This window comes from Triplophysa rosa, unplaced genomic scaffold (genome assembly GCF_024868665.1).
Source record: "Triplophysa rosa unplaced genomic scaffold, Trosa_1v2 scaffold251_ERROPOS137759, whole genome shotgun sequence".
Classification (NCBI taxonomy): domain Eukaryota; kingdom Metazoa; phylum Chordata; class Actinopteri; order Cypriniformes; family Nemacheilidae; genus Triplophysa; species Triplophysa rosa.
Window position 1 is genome coordinate 43,255 of NW_026634271.1, and position 13,923 is coordinate 57,177.

At 37.1% G+C, this 13,923-nt stretch overlaps 2 protein-coding genes across 4 annotated transcripts; both read left to right on the forward strand.

Annotated features, from left to right (window-relative positions):
- Nucleotides 1-4,247: 4,247 nt before the first annotated feature.
- On the forward strand, nt 4,248-12,791 carry fbxo3 (F-box protein 3). 3 transcript variants are annotated; one of them, XR_008962356.1, is made up of 14 exons: nt 4,248-4,432; nt 5,051-5,140; nt 5,267-5,430; nt 5,594-5,708; nt 6,190-6,394; nt 6,742-6,787; nt 6,866-6,950; nt 7,125-7,247; nt 7,707-7,822; nt 8,048-8,238; nt 8,368-10,943; nt 11,048-11,434; nt 11,631-11,711; nt 12,760-12,791. XR_008962356.1 is itself a non-coding variant. In XM_057327585.1 (11 exons), exons 1-11 carry the CDS (start codon nt 4,341-4,343, stop codon nt 8,494-8,496), a joined length of 1,356 nt encoding a protein of 451 aa, XP_057183568.1. In that variant the 5' UTR covers nt 4,248-4,340; the 3' UTR covers nt 8,497-11,534. The 3 variants fall into 3 exon arrangements, 1 of the variants encoding a protein (XP_057183568.1); XR_008962355.1 differs by having other exon boundaries at nt 8,368-11,434; XM_057327585.1 differs by lacking the exons at nt 11,631-11,711; nt 12,760-12,791 and having other exon boundaries at nt 8,368-11,534.
- LOC130550181 (CD59 glycoprotein-like) lies at nt 11,653-13,868 on the forward strand. Its single transcript, XM_057327586.1, has 4 exons — nt 11,653-11,711; nt 12,760-12,840; nt 12,931-13,032; nt 13,136-13,868. The coding sequence occupies exons 2-4, from the start codon at nt 12,786-12,788 to the stop codon at nt 13,333-13,335; spliced, it is 357 nt and encodes a 118-aa protein (XP_057183569.1). The 5' UTR covers nt 11,653-11,711; nt 12,760-12,785; the 3' UTR covers nt 13,336-13,868.
- Nucleotides 13,869-13,923: the final 55 nt, after the last annotated feature.

Genomic DNA, 13,923 nt, shown 5'->3' on the forward strand with positions numbered 1-13,923 from the left:
CAGGAGAGAGAGAGAGAGAGAGAGAGAGAGAGAGAGAGAGAGAGAGAGAGAGAGAGAGAGAGAGAGCGAGAGGTAATGAAAGGGGAGGGGTTTAGATTGCTGGCATCACCTCCTTATTAATAAGCTCAAGTCTGTCACAGCAGCCAAGCACCCCTCCCCACTATCACAAAAGTGGTTGTGCGTCATCTTTAACGTCAGAGCTGTGTGAACTCACCTTCACACACTGGGTGTGCTTTAGCAGAGCATCTAATGAATACAGGATGCAGGAATGTTTAAAATAAAAAATTCATAGAGTGAATCTATTGTACATGTATTATTTATTTACTTAGAACAAGTAAAGCATTTTTATGAATAAAATAATAAGGAATTCGAAATTTTCTAGAATTAGGAAAATATGCCAATAATAAAATTAGAGAAATCTTCAGGAAAATATCTGTAGTTTAGCTGATTATACTATAGTTCTATGATTTGGATGCTAGAAAAAACCCAGGGCTTGCATAGCTTTGGTCATGCTTTTCACTTGCTTTTGTGCATGTTAAAATACTTGAGAAGAGAGTTTATGATTTAACTAATTTTAAATGATATTCAGGCCCCATCCATTCCCCTATTTTTCGTATTTGCTTTTACAAACGACCACAAAGGAACAGCACAGAATACAGTACTATCCATCATGTAGGCCTACGTAGAATTTAATACAATCACTAATCAATAAACTGGGCATTTTATTCTGTTTGTTTATCATAAGGCCAGGTCTTCATTTTAAGTCACTAATTTATAGGTATATTTATTGATGTTTGCTGATGTCCTGTCTTTTCTTCAAAAACATATAGCTGTCCTATAGTTATAACACCGGTTGCATAAACATAGCCATGGTTTTAAGACATGTCTAAGAATTAGTCTGACTAACTGAAGTCAATTAAGAAAGACTGTTGCGTAAAATAAGCTCATGGTAGTCTTCAGTAAGACGGTCTAAATTGTAGAAAAAGTAAGACACTGAACAATTTAAAACAAAATGGCCGACAGTAGGCGCTAAACCCAGTTTTTCTTTTCTGAAAATATTGGCATATTAAGAGGAATACAATGCCGCCAAATCAACTTAAATGAACACATTTTGTGATTACAGTGCAAATAATCATAAAAACAAAGCTTGGACTACAGTAACTGAGAACATTAATAGTGTAAATCAGTTCAGATATTAGGATACATGAACACTTGTCACTGCGGTCAAGCCAGCCGCGGTTTGAAAATACACGGTCAAGCCAGCCGCCGTTTAGGTTCAGATGCGCGCTTATTGAGTGGTTTACGGTACAGGAACACCGCTTGTAAGACTTTATTTAAATGTAGATGATCCGCGTCTCTTGTCAATAACCTATTTCTTGTTTTATGTTTAGAATATCTCGTTTTTGTCGTAATTTATGCAGGTTTTTTTCTCCGAATGTTTGCATTATGATTGCTGTAACGTTATATTGTGAAACCAATGTCTCTGTCTGTATCTTAAATATGTATTATTTTAATGCCTTCTAGACCTTTGTCCTGCAAATAAAACTGTTTATGCAGTTTGCAATTACAGTACCCATGGATTTGAACAGATTTAATTACAGTATGTTTTTTGAAAGCATTTTGTTTGAAAAATATTATTCCAATATAATTGACTATACAAACATTATTTCTCATAAGTAGAAAAATATGATGGTGGGTTTAAGTAGGAGCCATATATACCCCACTATATGCACACAATATCGATTTATTTCACTGTAACGTTTTGGAGAAATACAATATTTTCTACTTCAAATGCCTATAGAAACTGAAGAAAAAAACTGATGGTGGGTTTCTATAGGGGCCATCCCACTCTATATGCACACCATATATGGAATTATTTTACTGTACCGTTTTGGAGAAAAACACATTTCTCAACTTTGAAAGCCTATAGAAACATTATTTCTAATAAGTAGAAAAAACTGATGATGGATTTCTGTAGGGGCCACCCACACTATATGCACACCATATATGGACCTATTTTACTGTACCGTTTTGGAGAAATACACATTTTTCCACTTCAAATGCCTATAGAAACATTATTTCTAATAAGTAGAAAAAAACTGATGGTGGATTTCTATAGGGGCCATCCCACACTATATGCACACCATATATGGAATTATTTTACTGTAGCGTTTTGGAGAAATACACATTTTTCAACTTTGAAAGCCTGTAGAAACATTATTTCTAATAAGTGGAAAAAACTGATGATGGATTTCTGTAGGGGACATCCCACACGATATGCACACCATATATGGACTTATTTTACTGTAGCGTTTTGGAGAAATACACATTTCTCAACTTTGAAAGCCTATAGAAACATTATTTCTAATAAGTAGAAAAAACTGATGATGGATTTTTGTAGGGGCCATCCCACACTATATGCACACCATATATGGACTTATTTTACTGTGGCGTTTTGGAGAAATACACATTTTTCCACTTCAAATGCCTATAGAAACATTTTTTCTAATAAGTAGAAAAAACTGATGATGGATTTCTGTAGGGGCCATCCCACACTATATGCACACCATATATGGACTTATTTTACTGTAGCGTTTTGGAGAAATACACATTTCTCCACTTCAAATGCCTATAGAAACATTATTTCAAATAATTAGAAAAAACTGATGGTCGGTTTCTGTAGGGGCCATCCCACACTATATGCATACCATATATGGAATTATTTTACTGTACCGTTTTGGAGAAATACGGCTCCGCTTGCGCTTGGCGCTGCTGAGTCACGTGATGGCGGACAACAAAACACGTAGCGCAGAGAGGAGCAACGTACGTGTGCAAAACTATTTGTATGGGAAAAGGTTTTCTATATTATACACTTATTAGCTACATTAGTAAATAAATAAAATCAGTAGTAAAAACACATTAGTATCGATGTTTTTATGTTAGGATCGATCCTTTCCGATACAACCTCTGTATCGGAAGTATCGCTACTTCAGGATCGATCCGCCTCCCCTAGCACAAGTCCTTCATTTCTTACAACAGAGGTAGTCCTTCATTTCTTGCAGAAAGTTGTTTGCATTGATGTTATTCATTTGACAGTGTGTCTGTATCTAAATGCCTTTAAATAATTTATTATCACCAAGCAACATCTATATATTTTTTGACAGCCATGGCGTTCTTGTACAATGTTCGAGTGGCATGTCTAGCCATGTTGACGTTGGCTCTACATTTGGAGTTTACCAGTGCTGCAGTTTACAAACTTACGAGCCAACAAACTCTCAAAACAAAGCCGATGCCTATGTGAAGGTCTGGTGCAATGATGTATTTGGGGGTATGACGGAACATCGACCTGATCAAAATAACCCCTGGTGGTCCGCAGAGCTCAACTTTCCAAACTGTAAAGTCGATAACACCCTGAAGCTGGAGGTGTGGGACAAAGATTTGTTTTTTGATGACAAAATGTTCGCATGTACCGGAAAACTGAAAAGCGGCACATACGATGTCACATGTATCGCATCTAAAGGAACTCTGTATTACAAATACAGGGTGTATTAAATCTGTTCTGAGATCATGTCCACTGTAACCAGCTCTGTTGTAATAAAGTCGACATGTGCATTTATATGCCGATGTAATTCCCGAAACTTTGCAGCGTGTATGTGGCCGTTGGTCTTAGCAAGGGAAACAAGTTTTATACAATTCTGAATAGATTATATATAGCACAGAAACAGCACAATGAGCACTCCCTTTATAATTATTAAAAAGCTGTCACTTATCTTCATCGAGATCTCTATATCTTGCATAAATTTAATCACATTTGTCATTATAATTTTTACTCAAATACAAATATCTGAGGGATCCCCCTAAGTCTATTTTTTACTTCTTATGGGGGGTCCCTAATGCCTTATGGGGGGTCCCGGATTCCCCAGCCCCCTTCAATTCGAGCAGGATGCTACATTGATTTGTGATTGCTTTGACCTTGACAACGCCATAGGATGGATCTGTGATGCCATCTTGAGGTGATAAAAAGCAAACATTCTCATTGGGAATGAAAAAAATTGTTACAAATGATGATACTGTAAAACACCAGTTTTCTTCATATAATACAATACTCGATATAGTAAACGTTTTATTATTTTAAAACTATTTGTGGTTTCTTAGGCGGTATTTTGGGAATGCTTCAAATTCAATATTTTTGTGGCATTCGTCTCTTCACTCATTTTCACGGGGTTAATAAATAGTGTCACAACATGTGCGCATTATTTGATAACAGAACAACGTGCGGCCACGCCCTCTTGTCATCGCAGTCAAGGGGGCGGGGTTTCGCCTCTGCATTTGGTACCAAGATGGCAACGTCCATAACACTCAGCCTGGACAACTTACCTTCCGATCCGTTACTCCTGGTGCTGTCATTTCTGGACTTCAGAGATTTGAACAGGTAAACATTTTTACGGAGGCTGTTCCGTCTGTCCGCGGTATAAGAAACAAGTTTTAAGAATGTTTGTTGCGTAAATGAGCTGTAAAATAGTGCATAGTTAGCTGCCAGTGCTAGCAGGATAGCTTGTTATTACTTAACCAAGTGCAATTCGAGTTTGATAGACAAATTTAATTTCATATCTTTGATAAGACAAACATCTTTCACTTAGTTATCTTATGCGTTTTATGTTTGAATATAAAAGTGCATGTCTCAATGTAAATTGACATAGATGACAAGTGACGATTGCAGCTGCGGTGCATAAAAGTACAAAAGCTTTATGTCTGCTGCAACCTCACTCTCACAATAGTTGAACATGCTTTGGGTATCTTGAGTTAATCCATGCTTTGATGATAAATGTGTTGGTTTTGAAATGAGTGGTGAGAATCACGTGATCCTGCTGACCATCCTAAAGTTAATGTAATTGGTTTTGTTTATTAGTGCTTTATTGTAAAGCGTTCTAAACACTTTAATACTGATGTCGCGCTTTCATTTTTACCAATACAATTATTATTGTATTGGTTATCCCTCAAAACGTTATACCCTTAAAAGACTATATTTGTCTGTGTGTTTTTCTCTCAGCTGCAGTTTTGTAAGTCGTCGACTCAATGAGCTGACGGGTCACAACCCGCTATGGAAGAGGCTTTGTCAAAAGCACTGGCTTCTCACAGAGTAAGCTCACCCTAAAATAATGAAATTCAGTTAATGATATATAAACGTACTATATTTGTTGTAATCCAAAAGTGTTGTTATAATCATTTTTAGCAATCATGATGGCAAATGCCTTTCTGTTTTCAGGACAGATAAAGCCCAGAGAGGCGTGACCTGGAAGGAGTTGTTTCGGGAGTATTACACCGATCTGGGCCGTTACATTGACTATTACAGCAATCTCAAGAAAGCCTGGGATGACCTGAAGAGCTACCTGAATCAGAAATGCCCTCGAATGATAGCTTCACTCAAAGGTCTGTCCACACTAACACACATCAGTCCATGTTTTGAAAAACCTATGGGAAGTCATTGAAAAATACACTAAAGTTGCAATGCACATGTGTTTATATGTATAATATGAGTAGCCTTAATGATGACTTTTAAATATTAAACTTGTGTTTCCCTTTCTTTGCATAGAGGGAGTGAGGGAGGATGAGCTTGACACCATTGAGGCTCAGATTGGCTGCAAACTCCCTAATGACTATCGTTGCTCATATAGGATACACAATGGGCAGAAACTGGTGGTTCCTGGGTAAGAATTCTCTCTTATATTAGCGATTCAGAATATTAGGTATAATTCAAAACATTGATATCAATGAGTGCATTTTCATGCACATCGCTATTAGCCAACAATTTATGTCATGTCAACACATTGGTTAAAATATTTTAGGCAGAACCTGATTGACACACCTAGTTTTTATTTTTGGTTTCACTTTTACATGCAAATGCTTTTATCAGTACTCTGTGAGGAATGTGCACATGGCTGGATGCGTAAAAAGACAGCAGAAGTCTAGTCAATTTAAAATCTCATCTAGATTTGATTTTCTTTTCATTGTCTACTTGTTGATTTGCATGTAATCCCTTAAATTATTTGTAATTATTATACATTTGTCATTTAAGTAATTAATTATTATTATTAATTGTTATAATATATATTATAAGAAAGCAGACATGCTTTCTATAATGTGTTCCCATCTTAAAAGCCACTTTGCGCCCACTTCTCTCCTTCACAGGTTGATGGGAAGCATGGCCTTGTCCAATCACTATCGCTCAGAGGACCTGTTGGATATTGAGACAGCAGCAGGAGGGTTTCAGCAGAGGAAGGGCATGCGACAGTGTCTTCCGCTTACTTTTTGCTTTCATACCGGCCTCAGCCAGTACATGGCTCTCGAGAGCACGGAAGGACGAATGCGCAGTGAGATCTTCTATCAATGCCCGGTTAGATGGCCACTCTTAGATCACAATGCTCTACAATGCATTAACACACTTTTACAGGGCTTATTTGGGGTTGAATGGCAATGAAAGTAAAACAGATGTTTCACTGATGTGCAGGTGTTTATGGTGCAAAGCTAACTTTCACTAGCTTCTGCAAAAAAAAATTCACACAGTGGATGAAACAGCAGCCTAGAAGATCAGATTGACATATTTTTGTGCGATTTATGTGTTTTAGGGTTAGATAAAAAGTGGGATTTTATTGGCATTGTTGCAGCTTTACCAGTGAGAGGTGCTGTTGTCTTCCTTTATAGCACAGCCTCTATCCTTATCAATGTGCTTTTACTTCACAGGATCAGCTGGCACAAGATCCCTCCGCTATTGACATGTTCATTACAGGTAACAGTGCTAGATTTGCATTAAATGCGTTTCAGTTTCACAAACCAGTTTAGACTATTTTAACTCTGTGTCTCTCAGGCTCAAACTTTACTGAGTGGTTTACCTCTTACGTCGATAATGTCGTAACGGGAGAATACCCCATCATTCGGGACCAGATATTCAGGTTGTCTATGCACCATACCTTGTTATATTAAACAAATAAGATGATAACAATGTAAATGATCAGAAAGTGTTCATTTTTAAGTAAATGATTTCTTAATGTCAGCATCTTACATCACAAAAGCAAATTATAAGTGCTAACCAAGTGGCTCCTTTTTCTCTGTTTGTGTTTGTTCAGGTATGTACATGACAAGCGCTGTGTGGCGACCACTGGTGACATCACCGTATCCGTCTCTACCTCCTTTCTGCCAGAGCTCAGTTCAGTCCATCCGCCACACTTTTTCTTCACCTACAGAATCAGGTACGTCACAAAGGACTACAGTAATCAGATTCAGCCTGTTAGAACAAGACTTGAGCTCTGCTTCTGTGTTATTCCATGTTTGTTAATAGATTGCACAGACTGTGATAAACATGCTATTGTAATCTTAAAAACATTTTATACTTTGAACATTGTATCTCTGTAACTAATCTCATAACGTTTCGCTTTGCTTACTCAAATTTTAATAGCAGCCGCCTCTGTTTCTTCACTAGCTATTCTATATTGCCAAAAATAGGGATCTCAGTAGAGCAATTTGTTAAGAAAGTATGTTTACAAAAGGCTGACAGGGTTAGTTGGAATGCACACAGTTCTTACTGAAATGATGAAGCTGTTCTTTGCTATTCCCAAAGTGAGCAATAACACAATGCAGCTGAGCTAAGGCTCAATAGGGCGATACAGTGGGTTAAACCTGCAACCTCTGACCTGTGCCATATGCATCAGGATTGAGATGGCAAAGTCGGCCCTGCCAGAGAACGCATGCCAGCTAGACAGTCGATACTGGAAGATCACGAATGCAAACGGAAATGTGGAAGAGGTCCGTGGACCCGGTGTTGTGGGTAAGACCCATCCCTGTTTCTGTTTTGTAAGAATCAACTTTCCTCTGGTAACAAATATGCAGAAGCTTCAGCATGAGAATTTTTTCTTTAGTCCAACAGAAGCTGCAATCTTTCAGGCCGTTTAATGCAGTATTGTCGGATCAATAAACAACAGGTTTTTTATTCTGCAAGAATGGCCCGAAATCTTGTTTACACTGGTGCTTTTTGCATGTGATGTACATGCAGGTGAGTTTCCAGTAATGACACCCGGTAAAGTTCACGAGTACGCCAGCTGCACCACATTCTCCACAACCTCCGAGTACATGGAAGGCTACTACACATTCCACCGGCTCAAGAACAAAGAGGAAGTGTTTGACGTTGCAATCCCACGATTCCACATGGTGTGCCCACCATTCCGTGAATCAATGGTGCGGTCGGTGAGTCCGTATTCTCTCACAAAAATAAGCTGCTGTTACCATCACATCCAAGATGCTCAAGTGTGTGGATTTGTATTTATTAGTATGTACTAATTCTAAATCCCTCATTGGTTATTTCTCTCCATTTAGTGCTCGGTCACTGAAGTGTCTGCTCCCTATAATGATGAGAATTCATCAGACACAGATGACTATGAGGAGGGAGACATGCGTGGAATAAACATGGCTGATCCGGGAGGACGCTGCCCTCGGCACGTCTGATGCACTTTTACATGTTAATGCTTGGCCAGCAACACCCACCCACACCCAGGCACGCTCATTCAAACAGGAGCACAGGGGGACAAACAGAGCTTTTAGGAATGCATTGTTTATTGTTCAGCGCCTTTGTGCCTGTCACCTCTTGAGCGCTATCTCCAGTTTGTGAGGACATGTGTCTCTAGTCGTGTGTGTGTGCGCTTGTGCCTGTGAATGTGTGACATCATTGTATATATATGTTTGAGTCTGTTAGCGTTTTTTGTGGTTGAGTGAAAGACAGAAAGTTTGTTGTATGTGTGAGATATTGGTTTCGCGGGTTTCACAATGACCTGCTACTTATTGTACACCACACAATTGTAGTAATCCTTAAGAGAGAAATTACTGACCATGTGTGTGTGTGTTGAGAGATAGGCAGAGTTAACTATTCTTATTTTAGTTTGCAAGACAAATTAATCCCATTTGTACTGATGACTGTGCAGTGTGAATGTGTTTGTGTATATCCGTTTGTGGTTGTGTTTGTACAGAGAGTTTCAGGGGAGATTCTGTTATATGAAACTGGTCCAGTTAAAGAGATAAAAGCACATAGACTCAAACCAGTCTGTTCATGCACTGCATCAGCTTCAACACATTTTAGCGATCATCAAACATTTATTAGTTACTTGGTGTTTGCTGGTTAGCAGAGACCTGTTCTCACACACATCCAGATAGAAGTACACTGAATGTTAAATAGACCTCATCTGCCTTCTCCTTAGCTCAGATCATCGTAAGGACTGGATGTTATACAGATTTGTGCGAAGAGCGAGAAAAAAATAGTTATTAATTTCTGAATTTTTACTGATGTAAATGGGTAGTGTGAGAGGAAAAAATTTGCAGTCTTGAATGGAATAGACACTTTTTCCTCATAATGGCAAGTTAACCTTATCTTGTGTAAAGACAATATGATTTTCATGTTAAAGATTGCAGTTGTATTGTAATCATTGCAAAATAATGCAGTGCAGTGGGATTTTTCAGCAGTTATTATATTCTTGGTTTAGCCATATCTGGCTGGTTAAATAGCCCTGTCTGGCTGGTTAAAGCGATACTTCACCCAAAAATGAAAATTCTGTCATCATTTACTCACCTTCAAGTTGTTCCAAATCTGTATAAATTTCTTTGTTCTGATGAATACAGAGAAAGATATTTGGAAGAATGCTTAAACCAAACAGATCTTGTCCCCCATTGACTCCCATAGTAGGAAAAAATACTTTATAATTTTTTTGTTGTTCTGTTGAACACAAAAGAAGACATTTTGAAGAATGTAGGACAGCAAACAGTTCTGGGGAATTTTTTCCTACCATGGTAGTCAATTGGGGCAAAATCTGTCTGGTTATAAGCATTCTTGCAAATATATTTCTCTGTGTTCATCAGAGCAAAGAAATGTATACAGATTTGGAACAACTCGAATGAGTAAAGGATGACAGAATTTTCATTTTTGGGCAAAGTATCCCTTTAATAACTCCCTGTTTTTATTTTGTATATGTGATTTTTGTTATTTGGAGCAAATAAAAGGGTAATGGTGTATTGATAACATTTTATTTTATTTGTTTATCTCTGAGATCAGAATGTTTTCTACTAAATAAGAACAAAGAAATCATTGATCTTGTTTGAAGAATCCAGCCATAATGCTATTGTCTCATGCTTTGGTTTAAAACAAACACTTACTGTTCTAACACAAAACGGGGAGTCATTTCTCATTCTGACCCAAACTCTAACCCGACCTGTAGGTGTCAGTTGTCATGGCAACAAGTTGAAAAGGCCTTTTGGTAGTCTGACTGATGTTTCTTTGTTGTGCTGGGGGTTTTTTTTGGCTTGATTCTCCTCTCATCCTGTTTTATTTTAATTTGTATGTCAAAGAGTGCTTGTAAATCTGCTGTTTGTGTGCACTGATCAGAGACTGCCCGATGATATGACACATTTAGATAAGTGAATGCAACATTTCTGCGAGTTAAATGTAAGTACTCTCACAGAAAAGAAAAACACTTGCTTTTCTTAATTCTCTCAAGTGGTCACATTTAGACCTAGACAACAAACATGAAGGCTATCAATGTTATAAATTAAATTTTTGTTTTCTAGTTATTCTTGTTTATTACAAAAATGATGGGTAAAATTTCAGGTTGTTTTTCTAGACATTATTTGAGTTATTTCTGTATTTAATGGCCCTAGATGTGTAATAACAATGTAATTGACCGTTGGTTCACGCCATCCCTCATTCAGAACCACACACATCTGTTATTGTGCCACAACAGAATGGGCCCTTGTCTGACTCCATGTTCAGTAATGACAAATGCAGAATACCCATGTCTGCTAATGCATAATCTGTTGTCATATGGTAACAAGTAGGGATCTTGGCAGCACATTTTCATGGGGAATGTCCATGCAGTAAATTACTCCGGAAATTTTGCATAATTAATAAAGTAAGTGATTTAATGATTTTAGGTCAGTAAATCATTAACGTTACAATCCAAACACATGCCTAGTTGTCATGAAGTTACTAATGTTTTAAGTGTGTACCCGCCAGATCCCTACGCTCTGCAACCTTATGACGTCTTCTGTGCCATCCCAAAAAGGGAAAAATCACTCTCACGTACCTTCTCTGGATCTGTTCCACATTTGTGGAATGATCTGCCCTATGCGACAAGACCATCAGATTCTGTTGCCATCTTTAAGAATCGGCTGAAAACTCTTCAACACCTGACCGATTAGCTCTGACTTCTATTTCTTTTCTACTCTTTCTATCCTTAAAAAAAAGAAACCTTAGCCTTGTATACTGTGGTAGGCTACATGAGACCAGTTTTACTGGACTTAAGCTTTTTGTTGTCCTTATGTTGCTCCAATTGCTTCTATTGTTCTATTCTACCTCATTTGTAAGTCGCTTTGGTTAAAAGCGTCAGCTAAATGACTAAATGTAAGTATGAACAGATATTTGGAAACGTGTGATTTATATAGGAAAATATGTTGTCGGTTTCATAAAATAATACACACACAGCTGCAGATCACAATTATAGCCTATGTGTCCAAGATTGTCGATGGTATGTTGAATGATTGGCTAAAATATTTTGAATACATTTGGATTTCTTGACGAGCATTGTGGGCGTGTTTAGGACAGAGTGAGTGGACTCAAGCTCTTCAGTTTTCAGAGTTGTTTGGATTTGTCAGCAGCTGGATTCCTTCTTCACATCGGGGTAAGCCTACAGAGGAGTAATGGATAAAAATACTGCCATAATGGAAAATCAATTGGAAATGTTTTATGTTGCTTCATGGACATGCTTTGCTTGTCAGCCAGGCTGATTTAAATTGTCATTTTGGAACTTATAAATTAAAAATTAGGCAGTAGTTTTTATTTTTGCAGAAAAATGCTTTTTCAAAAGAGTGAAGGAGGAAATGTGTGCCTTATTACTGTTCGGGTTGTTTTTTGCACATTCTTATTTTGAGCTAGCCTTGTTTTGTAGATATCACCACAAATAAAATGTATAATTTATATCTTTGTGTAAATTTTTGTGCATTTATATGATTTCCAGCTCGCTCACAACCAATGCAGTTTTCCATATAAAACAAAAATGTTTAGTAAATCTATAATTTAATGAAGGGAAGACCAAGACGTAGTGAACTGAGATATTTTGATACTCTATATAAAATATCCTAGTTTTCTAATTGTATAATAACTGATAGTTAAACAATGGAACACCTGCATACATTAGGGAACGCATCGACAACTAAATAAAGGTTTGGGAATATGTGGTCAAAACAAGGTTTATTTTTTATAACTGTTAGGTTGGGACAAGTTGTTAGTCACTCTTGTTTCTTCACAAAATCAGATACACATTTTCTTTCTTTTTTTACCCGCTGTAATTTAATTTATCAATTGAAGTTTTTGCAGCAACAAACCAATTTCCCCTGTTGTCATATGTGCTGTGTTCTGCAAATTAAGTTGTGATTGATATTTATTGAAATTATAAGACAAATTATTTAAATAATATTAATAATGTAAGATAGTGTGTGTGTAATTTAAGATGATTTGCTAAACAAATGCTAAACATTTACAATCACGTTTAGGTTGTTTAAAACCTAATGATAAAAGCAATAGAACCGTTTACATAACAGACATATAAATCAACCTAACTAAAACTGTTCAAGAGTAATAATGAGAAATAAAACATCATTTTATTTTTAATAAAACCCTCCCCTTCATTCTCTCATTTTTACCTCTTTGACTCTTTCTGTGTTGATCAGGATTAGACGGATAAATTGAAGGCATTATGAAAACTTCTGTTGGAGTGTGTGTGGTGTTCAGTCTCGCTCTGGTGGGGCTTGGTATGTATTAATTTCTTGTAATTGTCACTGATTCTATTTACAAACAAGTATTTGTCTTTTTTTGTATTTATATTTTCTCTGTCTCTCAAGGTTCTGCCATTAAATGCTACAGTTGTAAGGACTACACTGGAACATGCTCTAAAATACGAGACTGCTACTATGATGATGCCTGTGTGTCAGTCTATGAGAGAGGTGACCTATTTCACGCACACTGTGTTTTCCTGAAATCTACAAAAATAGCACAGTAGTGCCACTTATTCATTTTTTTGGACTTTGTGCCTTCCCCCTGTTCTAGGTGGTGACATACACAGACAGTGTATAAAATACTCTGAATGTGATTACAGCACAATCGCTCAGAAATTTCCTAAAATTTCCAGCTTCAGGTTCTCCTGCTGTGCCTCTGATCTGTGTAACACAGGCACTATGTCACTGGCCAGCCACTCGGTCGTGGGAATTCTGCTCTCGCTTGTATTCTTCTGGTGGTGTGTTCTCTAAATATTCACAAAATGCTTCTGCATTGTTCCTCATATATCTAGTAGTGGTATCATGCAGCAAGAAATCTTCTATCTCTTGGGTCAAATGGTCAAGATTTGACAGCTTAAATCTAAGCTGCATTTTTAAACTGTGTGCGTGCACACTGCTAAGGCTTGTAAGCACTGTTTGTTGTTTTGCACTTTACAGTGACAGGGAAACTGTCTGATTATAATTGATTGTAATTTGTGGCTTTCATTGTGTGTGTTTAATTTTCAAAGCTAATACTTAGTGTTACACATGAAAATGAAGAATCTGATTGGACTCATTCTGGTGTAGAGGATTCCTATGCAGTTTTTCAAAGGGTACTTTACCACTGCACTTTTTATAAATGGCCTTCATACATGCTTTCATTTGCCTTGTTTATGAATGTCTTTAAACAAAAACCTTTGAAACACTTTGTGCAATATATAGATGTCTCTTTTCAGCATAACAACCTGCTTTTTGTTACCACTACAGTTACTTACCAATAAAAGGAACATGCTGTTTCATGCAAATTTTGTGAATAATATTTTAGAGCTTGAAATTAACTGGAAAAATGTTTATTCATTA